Raw genomic sequence first — 14,960 nt, 5'->3', positions numbered from 1 at the left:
TTGTAAATGCCATTTTTAAGGAAACCTTTATTCCATTCCAGCTTTGTTTTTCATTTAGGTGTAATTTGAGCCCAGTTTGAGGACACAGATGAAGACAGTGGGCGGTAGGCGTATGTTATCAAGCACAGCTTTGGCAGGCATCTTTGCCTGTATGTTTTATAAAGACAGGTCTGAAAAACCAATCTTTAAGGAAAAGACAAATATGTGTACTGTACAGCTTAATTTGTGTATGAGTGTATTTGCGGATGTATGTATGTGATGAGGGGCTGGGGGATTGATAATAAACTTTAAATGAAGAGGGGAAACGTCACTTTTTTTTACTGTAAGAGGACTTCAGGACACCAAATTTAACTGAACAGAATTATCAGGTTAAACTGTTAGGCCAAAATGCATTCATGAGACGTCATTTGAAAAGTAACATCTTATAGTTTCTGAAAATGTGCTTGTTTAGAATTGGAACAGACAATAGGTCTAGACAATACATCCAGACTTCCTCAAAAGTAGGGAGTCACCGTGGTTTCACTGGTTATTTTGGTTTATGATGCTGGTAGATAATAATAAATTATATTTATGTGCTTATAGTTACTGAATAACAAACTAAATTGTGCAGACTAACTGAACTAACCAGGTATAACCTGTCAGTACTGACAGAAGTTTAAGCGTTTTCGCCTTCACAAGAACTTTTAAATTTAGGCAGATTTGCATCTGCAGCTGATGTCACTTTGAGCTCATCCACCCTACGTATGTAGATCACATGACCACTGGAGGGCACCAAAGCAAGAGAAATGTTCAAATTCTAGGGGCTTAGAAGTCAAATTAATAGATATAAATAGATAGACTCACTTGTAGTACCTCAGAGAACTATCATCAGACTGCAGTTCCCCCAGCATACTCTACTTTGGTTTAATGCCTTCAGCTGGTGAACATAATGGAGCAGCTGAAGAGCCAGAGACCAAACACAGAGCTAAAAGAGAGGGAACACTGGACGGAAATTCATCTGGTGGACTGCAAATGAATAACTGCTAACTAATATGTTAGCCACTTCAACTTTATAAGCTGATAATAGTGTATATCAGTAATGTTCTGCAGCCTGCAAATATATTAACACCTTAAAGAAACAAGACTAGGTCAAAACCTAGCATGTGGCTGGACCACCTATGGTCTTTTTATAACTGTGATGTCGTCTGACAAAATCACCAACCCCATAAATTAAAGACAAAGACTGAGCTGTGATTTCAGCTGTATTTACTTACAAAATGATTGTTCAGAATGAAAGCTAGGAGAGACAGAGTATCTTTCTTTTTTTTTTAAGCTATTTGTTCAGGTTTTTCCCACTATTACAGTCAGTTTGAGAGAGAGATGGGAAAAACGGAGAGTGAGAGATAGACAGAAAGAGGATATCACGCAGCAAAGGGCCACAGGCCAGAAAACCACAAAAAGCACTGAACCATTCAAGCATTGACCAGGGACGAGCCCATTCAATTTTGGTGCTGATTCGGTTAAAGGCGCAGATCCTGGCATTTAGACATTTTCGTCCGTGTCTCAGCAAATAGTATTTGGATCTTGATGTAAAGAAAAAAAAAAAAATCAGATATATTTATTATCTATGACGTAGCAGTGTGGTGCAGATCCAGATTATTATCAGGCTCTGACAAATGTGTAGGATGGTTTGGACTTGGTGGAGACATGCTCTCTACTGAGTGTGATGTTGTAGGGCATTTCATAAACAACGCACAATAGAAGTGTAGGAACTGCACCAGAAATAAAGAATGTTTTGATGAAGTTTTATTTCATTGAAATTTGCCTCAGTCTTGAAATTGACTTGTGCAACTGTCCATACACACCTGTCGTTTTCTGTGAGTGCAGTGCTTCATCTCTTTGACTCTAGCTGGCACTGACATATTACAGGGCATTACCCTTGTACAATGTAATCCAATTAAACTGTATTCAACACTTTTAATACAACCTTCATAGAGTAGAGAGGAGGCCCATGACTGTTGCTGTTTCTTATACTGTATACTGCATTTCGCTGTGCAGGAGTTTGTGTTTCTCTGGTCAGTCTTTAATGTTGAAACAGGACACACTGAAGGTTTCAGAAGAATCACAATGAAGGCTGCACAGACACTCTTCACGTGTGTATTGTTTTATTGAATGCATGAATAACAAAACAAGCCAGACTTCTGACAGGAGCAAATATACATACAAGTCCAGTGAAAAGTAACCTGACAAATCAGTTCCAATGTGTGAATTACATATGAAATTCTTCAGTAATAAAATAATGAATCAGGGATAAATACAGATCAAAGTGTAATGTATCTGTTCCACAGTTTAAAAGATCAAAATCCTGATGGGGAATGATGTCAAGAAAGAGAAATATCAGGAAGTGAGGCACGAAAATTCAATTAATGCCCAAATAAAAGTCAGAGTCTCAAACAATACTGGAATGTGATGTCATCTCACTGAACAGGATGTCACCTCAGCTCGTCACAGGGTTAGAGAATAAAGAGTTTGTCAAGTGATCAGCCAATGAATATGCAGGACAAGTGTTTGACATAACTTTAATTGGCTAATATGAAACACACACACACACACAGACACAAACACACACAGAGTCTTAATTTAGAGCTGATCACATGGTACTGTCTGATAATATAACCCCATCTGTCAGCACAGAGGAAATCTGACACAGTTGTTTACACACACTGTGCTCAGGTGAACACACATTTTAACATGCTGCTGTCGGCTGCCAAAATCACCCTGCAGTATATAGACTGTGCACAGGTTGACAACCCCATGCTCACTACAGTATACAACAAAACTGAGTAAATGCCCGGTCAAAATCATTAAAATGTTAATTCAATTTATGTGTCGTTGCATCAGAGGTTTTCTCAGGACACTTTTCATGTGCAGCAGGTCTAGTCTGTCTCTTTATTACCCAGTAGCAAAGAAAAATGATTCAAAGTTGTATTATCTTACAAGAACTGTATCATATTTAAATGTTGGTGTAGGGTATTTGATCATGTGTATAATTCGATGAGATAGACTCCACTGAAAATACAAAGTACAACATCAGCGTCCGACGCTGATTTCACTGAACATCTCCACAGATTTGTGTCAGACTGGTATCCTCTGTCATCAAAAATAAAGATTGTGTTTAGGTCTTTGCAGTTGGGTTTTTAATATGGATCTTTAATTATTGTTTAATTAGTCAACCATTTCTGATTTTCAAAAGAATTGGCTCCAGTCTTCTTCGGCTAAAACTGTATTAAACAGACAGGATTTGTAATAATTAACAATCCAATGATACCGAAAGGGAGTGGACTCAGTTTTGTTATAGACTGTAAATCTTTTTCCTTGTGACAGAAAATAGATTTAAAAAAAAAAAACCGAAAGAGGCTACAGCCATGCTAGCAGCTCTGTATGGCTGAACTCAGGTGCAGCAGTGCTATGACGTAAATGCTAACGTCTGCATGCTAACATGCTCAAAATGACAGTACCAACATGCTAATATAAAGTAAATATTTTAGTTCAACGTGCAGCTGAGACTAACGGCAACGCCGCCGGTTTTGTAGGTATTTGCTCAGGAACCAAAGTCTGGGGAAAGTTAACCTTTGACCAGAGCTGCCGCTTACCTGTACATTTCATAGCAGTCCAACCTTCTCTGGTTCCCCACGCCTCCAACGGGAAGATTTGTTGTGACATTTCAGTTGGGACCAAAGTGGTGGGCTCACTGACAGACGGAAAACAATCATCATCAGTGAACAGATTCTTTCCATTTCAAGAATATTTGGCAATCGAAGGACATGTCGCCCGCACCACTGGTGGCTTAATTTCCATGTAGCTTAACACAGTAAAACATTAATTTCGACGTCAAGTGATCGAAGGAGCCGACAGGCAGGCGACGATCGCAGTCACCTGTTGCTATCGTTATTTCCGGTTCCGGTTCCCCGTTCAAATCACACTGTATATAAAAAAAATTCAGGTTCAAATTCATGCACTACACCAGTGACTATATTATGCACACAGTGTACTTACATGTGAGTGTATTTTGTATACAGTGTACTACATGTGAGTGTACTGACTGATCTGATATTGTCCCTGATTGGAGACACAGCATTACTTTCTGTTCAAAAAAGATGTGCACAAAGTGAAGCTGCCTTTCATTGAGGACATGATTTTCTTGATTGAGTAAACTTTATTGGAACTGTCTCAGGATGATATCGACCGAGGGTTCTGTGCTTAAGTTTAGAATGAGTCTGATAGTGGCACAAGCATAAACTCGCTGGTTCTGATTAAAAAAGTTAAAACAATGTATGAGATTAAAAAAAAAAGCTTATAGAATCAAATACAATACCATAAAACTGCTTTGTTCAGATTCACATATCATCATGACTGCCGTCTACTTTGGGAGAGCCACACAGAGCCTGACTCAGACAGGTTGAGAAAAAATACAGAGTGCAGGTTGATGATGAAGCTCAAGCTAAAAACATAAAGGTACCTTGTTAGTGGCATAAACAATAAGTAACTACACCGTTGATACACAGGGTGTAACTTGATTTGCTTTTTAATTATTATTATCATAAGATTAATTATGTCATCATCAAGACTTTAGATACTCAATCAGTATAAAAACCAAACAAGAAAATGTCTGTGACAGCATGAATAAAGATATAACACAACGTGTGAACTGACAACTGAGGACATGTTCCTCTCAGTCTGAGACACAAATACACTGAATCTAAATTTTAAAAAGTAACAACAAACAAAGAACACAAGGACTCTGTAAAAAAATAATAATAAAGTGAAATGAAATCACTGGAATGTTTAGTCAGGAACGTCTGAATGAAAGTGGAGAGGGGACGCTGCCCAGCTATTAGTAAACTTGACTAATTCCACCTGACTCATGCAGATGTGATGTTAAACAAGCGCTCCCATATTGTGTCACAAAGAAGCCTGACATTTATCACTGCAAGTTAATTCTACATCATACACAGCCTCTGTATGTGAACCAGAGTTAGAACTTTGCTAACATGAAGTTACAGTTTGTCATTAAATGATTTAAACAAAAACTTTTACTCTGAATTAAATTAGTTGCGTAAAAAAAAAATCAAAATCAATAAAAGTAACATCACATTCATCACTCCCTCAGTGTTAATTAGTAAGAAGTTAACAGACTCTCTCAGACTTCACAGCTTTAACCATCAGAAATATGCTGTGTCTGTCAGCACAGCACATTTCCACTGATGATGCACTGGACCACTTCACAGAACTCTTCAGACGCTGGTTCACTGCATCTCGGTTTGCTTCTCCACTAAAGTGTACACCTGTTCTCTCTGAGAGGGAAACCAGACCAAGGTCACTGCAGCTGCACACGTGATGAAATACTGGGTTTAAAGGAGGTTTAGTGTTAAATGGTGCTAAAAGAGGCCATTTGAATTCTAAATCATGTCCGTCTCAGTCAGTGATCCACACTGACTCCAGGACTGTGCTGATTTATGAGGGAACAAACTGAACACTTAGAGGAGGAGCGCGAAGAGGAGGTGGAGGAGGAGGAGCTGACCTGGACTCACAGGCTCCATCCAGACATCAAAGCTGAGCCAAACAAACCATCTTATTTGTCCTTCTTGGACTCCTCCTTCTGGCCGTTGGCCCCTTGCTGCTCTGGCTCCTCCTCCTCGGGGACCGGAGGGAACTGGGACAGGCCGACCTTGTCTTCTTTTGTCTTGCTGAGCTTCTTGGATTTCTGGTAGAGCTCGTTCAGGTTGAACTCTCGGATGATGTTCTCCTGGTGGATACGGACAGATGTGTTAAATAGGTTTATATTCCTCAGACTACAGAACCGGAAAAAATGAACTACATTATATTGTAATCAGCAGTGTTTTGGTTCCAATGTTTATTAGAATCACCGTCTTGTGGTTGTTACATCGTGGCCATTGTTGCAGAATTGAATAATAGCCAGAAGTGTTTTTGCAGAAGATTATGAAGCACAATGAAGTTGACCTTTGATCTTTGAATATAAAATGTCATAAATTAATTTAGACATTTGTGATCATCAACTTATAATCCGTTCATCCTTTGAGTCCAAGTGAATGTTTGTATTAAATTTGGAGAAGTTCCCTCTCGGTGTTACTGAGATATCCTGGACAACCTGACACATGATGCCTCTGGCTCTGACAGTCTCTGGCATGGAGACATTAATTGATAACCAGGTCTATTGATTAATGACAACTGCAGCCTTTAGAGAATACATTAAGTATCTGCACTTATATGTAATATGTACATTTAAAGTGTGACTGGTCACTGTAAGTGTTCCTGACTGCAAACAGATCTCTTTCCAAAGCAATTTCAATGTAAGTGATGAGGACAAATCCACAGACCTCATTCTGTGTAAAGAAAAAAAAAACAAAAAAAAAACAACCCTTCACTCCAGCTCTCAGACTGCAGAAGGCTAATATCAATATCAACTGAATCAGCTGTTTTAACTTATCCATAAACATACACAATGTGCTAAAGCATTGAAATGTACCACCACAAACTTAAATACCATTTTAAATGTTTCAATGTTTTAAATGTTCATTTGAAATTAAGTTTTAAATGATTTTGTCTTAAAGTGATAGTTCAGGTTATTTGACGTGGGGTTGTATGAGGTACTTATCTATACTCAGTGTGTTACCTGCAGTAGATTCAGATCAGCAGCAGGAGCTGAGTGATGAGCTGCTGGGTCATCCGCAAAGAACTTGTTTTACCCACTTTTAGAGAAAATACCCACAGAAAAAAGCTAATATCAGTTGAAGTGTTTACTTTATTTTAAATATTTTCACCACTTTATCTTTTTGTCAAACAGCCCTTTCCTTTAGAACTAATTTTTTTCAGCCGTTAAACTACAGTATTCCAACGCACAAGTAGGACTAGCTGTCTGACAGCAGATAAAGTAATGAAGATTTTCAAAATATTAGTTTTTTTTCCTGTGGGCATTTTGTTTAAACAACAACAGCATTTTGGTGGTTAAAACAATTTTTTTTCTGCTGACCCCGTCCACAGCAGCTCGTCACTCAGCCCTGCTGCTTCTCTAAACTGATAGCTGATCTGAATCTACTGCAGGTAATACACTGACTATAGATAAGAACCTCACACAACCCCATTCATTCAGTTTGCAGTAACTGGCAGAAAGCTGTTATAGCTCTTTAACATCAGTTACATGTGACTCATGTTTCAGTCCAACACTAAAACCCAGAAACCTTCGGGATGATAAACTGATGGATCAACCTGTGACTTAATGTTTGAGAGCATTAGCAGGTATGAAATCTCCAGGAAGTCACAGTGTGTAGTTTATATTTTCATTTCCAGAAGCCGCTTTTCAGCTGCTGCAAAACGACACTTATAATTCATAAGTAATAATTCCTGCTACAAATGCATTGAAACAGTGTTGTTTAGTTCAGTTGACCACTTAACATGAGCATGACCACACTTGTGTAATACAGGTGAAGCTTTAGCTTAATGTGAATGTCTCCATTTTCAAAGGGTAAACTGATGTTGGCTGTTTTTGAAAACACAGTACACATCACTGACAACGTGAGCCATGCGTTTTCTGATAACACAGGCATGGGTCTGCAGTCTGACCTCAGTGAAGCTCCACGATACAGCTCTACCCTTCTTGTCCACCTGGGGGCGTCGCATCACCTCCTTCCCTCCCTGAAACAACACCAGAGAGGGGAGCTGCTTGGACAGTGGAGATGTAGACACCTTGTACCTGCAGAACAGAATTAAATGTTCATATTTCTAGTCAGTCCTCCATCGTTCTGTAACCACTGAGGAGATCAGCTTTCTTACTTCTTGGAAACTTCACCATAGCGTCCAATGTCCACTTTTCCAAACTTGAGGCCGGCACAGTTATACCTGAAACACGAAAACAGAAGCACCTGAAGTCTCTCTGTTACTGTCACTGAGAGCACGTCATTCTTTAACTAGTGGAGTCTTACTTGAGAGAAAGATCAGCATAGACAGAGGCGAAGGACTGGCACTCTGGAGACCAGTTGGCGAAAAACTCAACAATCCATGTCACACGACTGTCTCTATCCAGCTCATCCTGGACACACAGCAAACACATGGTTAAAAACAAACTGTACAGATCTCTGTTCTTGGTCAGAGGTCAAACTGGTACAACCATGTTTTTACTCACGTCTATGGTTTTGTCACTGAAGTATTTGATGTACTCTGGTCCCATGTAAAGAGGAGGCTTACAGGTCATCAGAAACACTGACAACAGACAAAGACAGAACAGGATAGCACCAGGACTTTATGTTTGACATTTGCAGAATTTGTGCTACAGCCATTAACTGATATGATGACTGAACAAACAGAACATACACAAACACAAATAAATCATTTATTTAAAAAAAAAAAAAAAAAAGCAGCTCCAATTTCACACTCTCCAGTGTGAGGAATCAGCTGCTTTTTTGCGTCATATCATTTTTAAATTATTTGAGTTTGCACCGTCAGTCTTTATGAAGATATCATTAGCATATTGTGAGTTAACTTAATTTGATTGTAAGCTATAACATGCAGGATTTTCTGTATAGACTCATAATAACAAAAGTAATACCTCTCAATCGTTACTTCTGACCCACTGGAAGTATATGGGGGTGTATTTATCTGAAGAGATGCTGCCCTCTGCCTGGATATTATTTTATCATTATTATTTATTATTGTACTTTAGAACATAACAGACAAATAGTCTGAAAATAATGTTTTATTTCTGATTCACTGCTTTATTCCAATGCCCCTCCCTCCCTTCATTCATTTGCTAGCTAACTCAACCATCGCTGTTGTCTCTATCACTCTTTTGCTTGTTGAAGAGGGGCCAACAGATGGCATCCCACAAATCCTACATATTACACTGTGAAGTCAACTCCTGTGCAGCAGCAGTGAATCCAATCAACAATTCATGTTAGATGAAACTGAATGAACAAAATAAGTTTAGAAGTTAAGATTAACATCATGTTAATATGAACTAATATTACCAACACGTGCCATATGCAGAGCAAGACCAACAATGTAGTCCCCATCTCATCCCTGACTCCCCTACCCTGTCTTTGTCTCAGCCCAAACCCGACAGGTACCTAGTCAAGACATAAATCTCTAGAAAAATAAACAAAATATATACTTAAATTTTTTTAAACAGACTCATTTCATCAACAGCTAGTCAGCGTAGCTTTTAGTGAATTTGTTGAGGACTATTTTCAGCAGTGGATTAGCCCACATGTGGTGTGCCCGTGAGATGCAGCAGGACGGTGTGTGCGGGACTGATTCAGAATAAAGTATAGTAGTTTTTGGAAAGAGGAATGAGCTACAAGGACACAAAAAACTTGTCAGAAGGAAACCTTCATTCACGGTCTTAATTGGATTTGATGACAATATAATAATAACAATAATAATAATAATAATATCTGACAAACAGGACCCTGATTTTCGTGACTTTGTCCCACAGAAAACAGAGGTGTCAGCTCAGTGTGTAACAGTAATGGCTTGTCTGACCTATGCAGAGTGTCAGGTAGAGCAATCCCATCCTGATGTCCAGTCTGAAGAACAGGATGACATTGGCCACTTTGCTGAACAGGATGATGTTCCCCACATGCTGCTCCACCGTTACTGACATGAACCAATACAGAGAGACTTTTCAGGTTTTTGTCCAAACTCCAAAAACATTTAGATTAGCAGGAGATAGTGATGCTGAATAAGATGACTGATATTCAGTGTCTTTAAGCCTAAACAGAAAGAAAGTGATCTAATGTGTTTCTTCTATCATTTTATTATTATGACTGTGACAAAAACTGACTGTTAAAGAATCATGTTGGGTTAATAGGTTTAATTTCATGGTATCATTATTATGTGGGTAATGGATCAGGAATATACCATTATCAGATTATAACGTGACATACCATCATAATGCTGCTGGGGATAAACTCATCCAGAACTAATATAACAAACAAAACAAACATTTACTCACTCGCTCGTCTGTTCTTCATCATGACAATGGCACTGAGAAACATGAGAATCTCCACCTCTCTCTGAAAAAACGTAACATGGCCATGTTAACCATTCTCATCATATCATATCATCCTTGAAGAATGAACATGTTTAGATCCAAGATGCAAATTGTCAATATTCAACATATTTCATCTGAAACAGATGTATATACACTTCTTAACTACAATTTCCGAAACTGCATTATCATGGGACATTTTCTTACTCCATAGTCGTATGATATATCCTTATGAAACAAATAAAAAAGTCAGCACACAACTTCTACCTGCTGATTTATTTATCATGACATTACTACATGAATGTGGTACATCTTCAAAACAGCTTTTCAAAAAAAAAAAAAAAAAAAAAGATTGCATACAGACTGCTTAATAATTCATTAGACTACACAGTGCGTGAATGCTGGGTGAGACTTTGGATGTAGCTGCAGGTGTGCATACACCAACACGCAGTGTTTAACAAGCTCAGCCTTCTGCAGCAATTTCTGCCCAAGGAGGCCAGCGTTCCTTTCGACTGTACGCTCTCTTCATGGCGACAATGTCACAGCAAATTCTACTAAAAGGAGTAACAATTTTAAGACAGTTTGCTTGTGGATATACGTTCATTACTCGTCGAGCTAAACGACTTTTAACAGTGTCGTTAGGGATCCACAGTTAAAGTCGACAAACATTCAATACATGAGCTGGCTACTCTAGCTAAGGTTCGGTAGCTAACCCAGTGTTGAATGGTATAATACAACATTTTATATATAAAAAAAAAACAACCAAAAAATAAAAAAACAGATTCTACATATGCCGTACAAAATATAACACCTTAATTAATTTTGCCAAGGCATAAAATACGTTTTGTAACTTTTCTATCGCTGCCAATAAGCACAACAGTGTGAATTTCCAATTTTTTTGACCGTAGTTTGGCCTGTCATTCTCTCCCTGGAGCTAGCGGCTAATGTCACCTGGCCCTTGCTGCCATCCTGTCCAATTATCCACAACTGTATCCATCCACAAACCCGCTAGCTACTAGCGAGCTGATAACATTTGGAAAGCAATTTGTGACTTTCCAGAATTTTCTACGTACCCAGTCGAAGTCGCAGGAGTTGCCATCCTCTCGCTGTGTGGCCAAATGATCACAGATCCCAGGCGTCTTGCGGACAGCTAGAAAGGCTACAGACATAAAGAGAGAAGCTATATAGTAGGGCTTCAGCAGCCACTTGTACACCTGCGGCAGGTGATACAGGAAAGCGAACAAAGGCGTTAGCAGAGCCATTTTCTAATGAATTATCGTGCTACCACCAAAAGGGGAAGTGAACCCCGAAAACACAGAGCTACCGGTGATGAAGCCGTTAGCTTAATATGACTAGCTCAATGATAACTGGCCCGGTGCTTAAAGGTGAACGGAAGTACAACTTCGTCTTTAGTTAAAAAAATAAATCCCTCTATGATTATTTGTCATGCAGCGAACTAACTATAAATGATTTTTATGTGTTTTGAAGTATGTTTCAGGTAAAAAAAAAAAATAAAATAAAATAAAAAATCTATTTTTCTCTATTTTAAAAACGTTTGTGTTCTTTACAGCCACGGGCGCGTTTTCTCACAACAAATTAACACATATCTGCTTTTAATCTGGAAGTGGAAGACCGTACTTCCTATGGTGCGACTGTAAATGTTTGTTAGCTTGGTTCAGCTTTGCAGTTTGCCGTCGGCAAAATTATGCAGAAACACTCATTTAAAGGACCGGAAAGAGGTGGGGAGGTCAATCAGGACGAATGTGTTATAGCCATAGACTGTATGGTTATAGCAAGTGCTGATTGGTCAGGACAGAGAAATCAGAAAACCGGTCACTGCTAGGTGCCTGAGGAGCTTCCAGTTTGTCTGAACCTAAAAAAAAGGTAGCAGTATTAAAAAAGAACGGATATAGATAAAAAAATACAAAGTGTAACTACAGATTGTAACTGCAGCCCTTCCCCCCAGACACATTTAAAGAATGCAAAAATACTTTGATATAATACACGATTTGTTTAGCATGGTTTTACCACATAAAGAGTAAAAATAAAATAAAATAAAATAGTAAAAGCGGCTCTATGATTATTTCCTCATTGAGAAATTCTGGATCAAGCATCAAGACCCGCCCACCACTGCTGTTTGCATAGGTTGACAGGTGAAAGAGCAGAGTATCAAGATGTTAGCTTTCGAGGAAAAATTAGAGAGACTCAGTCAGACCCAGACTTAGATGATGATTCTGTTGTTCACCAAAATCTGCAACAGAATGTTAAGCATAGTTAGCATCTTTTGTTTGTGTATGGTCTTTGTTAGTGTGTTAGCTTGTTACTGGCAGTGGCTGGCGCAGCATTACTGGTTGTGCTCTCTGTACTGTGCTGTTTTATTCATTTAATTTTGGTGGTTAATTTACAGGAACTCTGCAAACTGTTTGACATGGTATGTATTCTTCATTGGATTAAATGTATAAATGTATTCTCTTGCAAGAAATGCATAACACTTTATGGCACAATGTCACACACCACTATTTCTTTTTCTTTTAAATGCAGAGGTTTTGAAGATTCTGCTGCTGTCCCAGTTCAATGGGAAGATTGAGATGATGAGATTTTATTAGTGTTTGTTCAAATCTTCATAGACTCAAGAAAAATGTTTCTTTTGGGAGATTTTTTGACAGCAATACAATACAAAACCATACCATTTTCACAGAAAACACAAGACACACAAAACTCACAAGTACAAGTACTCACAGTACTGAAACCACTGAAGAAATACTTACTCAAGGGACATTCCCTTACACTTTAGGGACCACAGGTAAATCTAAGCTCTGCCAGAGACTTGTTCACCATGTGTCCTCTTCTTGCTCTAAATTGACTCATCTCTGTTTTTCTGTTCAGGCTCTCTCCATCATGGACCACATACATTCACTGAGCACTTTATTAGGAACACCACACTAACACTGGGTGGTTTCTTCTTTTGCTCTCAAAACAGCCTCAATTCTTTTGGCATTTATTCCAAAAGATGTTGGAAACTTTATTTTTAGATTCTGGCCTTGTAACACTTCAGAAATAGAAACACATAAAAACCCAGGAAGTGTTCAAGAGTTCAAAGTGTTCAGGAAGTGTTCAAGAGTGTCTTTACTCAAAAACACTGGTATTCATACACAAGTAATGAGTCTGAAACAGGCAGCGAGCGTGCAAAAGTCCAAAAACCAAAAAACAAAACTGTTGGAAAGTGATACACACAAGGTGGAACAAAGACAATCTGAAAAATAACATAGGAAACAGGAGGAGTAAGGTATATACAGGGTGGACTGACAGGAGTCACCTTGGGCGGGTATGTTGATTGGGATCAGGTGTGGATGGTCAACTAGCGGGAGACACATGGGACCAGGAACTGACACGACAAGACAATATGAAATCATCTGCACATTCAAGCTGCATTTAAATGATGGTGAACTCTGGGATGAACATGAACATGGTTGGCAACAATACTCAGATAGACTGTGGCATCCAGACCATCATTGATTGGTATTGTGATGATTTTGTTAAACTAAATGAAAAATGATAACATTTTCAAAGTCAAAATTCTGAATTATTATCTCGCAAAGTCAAACTGAGGAACATGAACAGCCCTGGACAGGTTGCCAGTCTATCACAGGGCTGACATACAGAGACAAACAGCTCACATTCACATCTACAGGCAATTTAGAGTCACCGATTAACCTAACGTGCGTGTCTTTGGACTGCGGGAAGAAGCCGGAGTACCCGGAGGGAACCCACGCAGACATGGGGGGAACATACAAACTCCACACAGAAAGGCCCCGTGCTTAGGGTTTGAACCCAGAACCTTCTTCTTTTCATTTGCCGTATCATCACCAAGTGAAAACCTCTATCATGACAATGTGGATGACTATAAATGGGAATTGATTGTGCCAATTTCCTTACCTGCCTGAATGCAACACAAGCATGTAGCAACAATGGTACATTCATTGCAGCATCTATTTGCTCTGGAGTGACATCACCCTGTGATGATACTGGGTTGATTTTGGATTCATGAGCTCATCACCTACATTTGTAGGTTATTATGTTCACAAAAGTTTATCTACACATGCATGCTCCATCATGAGCAACATGGTGATGTAAATAGTGAGGTCATATAAATGGAGAACTATTGCTACTCCAGGTGAAACCAAGCCATGATGTCATCCTTGCAGCCTTTAAATCACACAATGTTTACCTCACTTTAACACTTGATTATTTTATATTAAAAAAAATTAAATTGTTAATTAATGTGATTATTTAGTTATTGTGGCATTTTCCTCAGATACCACAACCCTATATCAAACATTATGTACACATTTCATATTTTAAACGTAGAGAAGAATAAGCATTCATTTGATTAATTATTTTTTTTCTTGCATGTATTTGATGGTTTGTCTCTTGTGGGTAGAGTTCCCTCATCACTTCCTCTAACGTGAACAGGAAAAGCATGTCAGTAGCACACAGCAGGAAGAGGAAGGGGAGTGGGAGGAGATCAGATGAAGATGGTCCATATTTCTTTTTCTGTTCTTTTTTTTTTTTTTTAATTATTTTGAAATTATTCTCTTAAATACATTCTCATGTTGTTGTTATTATTATTATTATTATTATTATGTCTCTGCTTCATTTTACTTTTATTCTTTAATATAATTACCGGTTTATTTATTTATTTATCAAAATATGTGTCAATACCAGTGCTCTACTTCCGGCTCAGCGGCTCGTCCGGTGTCGGTTTTCCTTGTTAATCTCAGGTCTTTCAGGTCTGCTGTTCGACGGAGAAACTGATTCCAGATCAGCTGTCAGGGTTTGACTCTGCCTTTTCATCTGCTCCAATCAGAGCTGCTCACTCAGCCCTGCCTGTGCGCCAGGTGTCAAACTCGAGTTAGAG

The 14,960-nt window shown here is 38.7% G+C and overlaps 1 protein-coding gene across 1 annotated transcript; it reads right to left on the bottom strand.

The window, feature by feature from the left end:
• Nucleotides 1-4,546: 4,546 nt before the first annotated feature.
• tmx2b (thioredoxin-related transmembrane protein 2b) lies at nucleotides 4,547-11,424 on the bottom strand. Its single transcript, XM_071504726.1, has 8 exons — nucleotides 11,116-11,424; nucleotides 10,007-10,067; nucleotides 9,535-9,648; nucleotides 8,180-8,256; nucleotides 7,980-8,086; nucleotides 7,831-7,896; nucleotides 7,621-7,750; nucleotides 4,547-5,785 (listed from the first exon to the last, which is right to left on the bottom strand). The coding sequence occupies exons 1-8, from the start codon at nucleotides 11,302-11,304 to the stop codon at nucleotides 5,612-5,614; spliced, it is 918 nt and encodes a 305-aa protein (XP_071360827.1). The 5' UTR covers nucleotides 11,305-11,424; the 3' UTR covers nucleotides 4,547-5,611.
• Between the last annotated feature and the right edge of the window lie 3,536 nt (nucleotides 11,425-14,960).

This window comes from Trachinotus anak, unplaced genomic scaffold (assembly GCF_046630095.1).
Source record: "Trachinotus anak isolate AG129_WGS33_773 ecotype Australia unplaced genomic scaffold, CSIRO_AGI_Tana_v1 ptg000019l, whole genome shotgun sequence".
Lineage (NCBI taxonomy): Eukaryota > Metazoa > Chordata > Actinopteri > Carangiformes > Carangidae > Trachinotus > Trachinotus anak.
The sequence above is the reverse complement of the archived record's forward strand: the minus strand, read 5'-3'. Positions and strand labels throughout refer to the sequence as shown.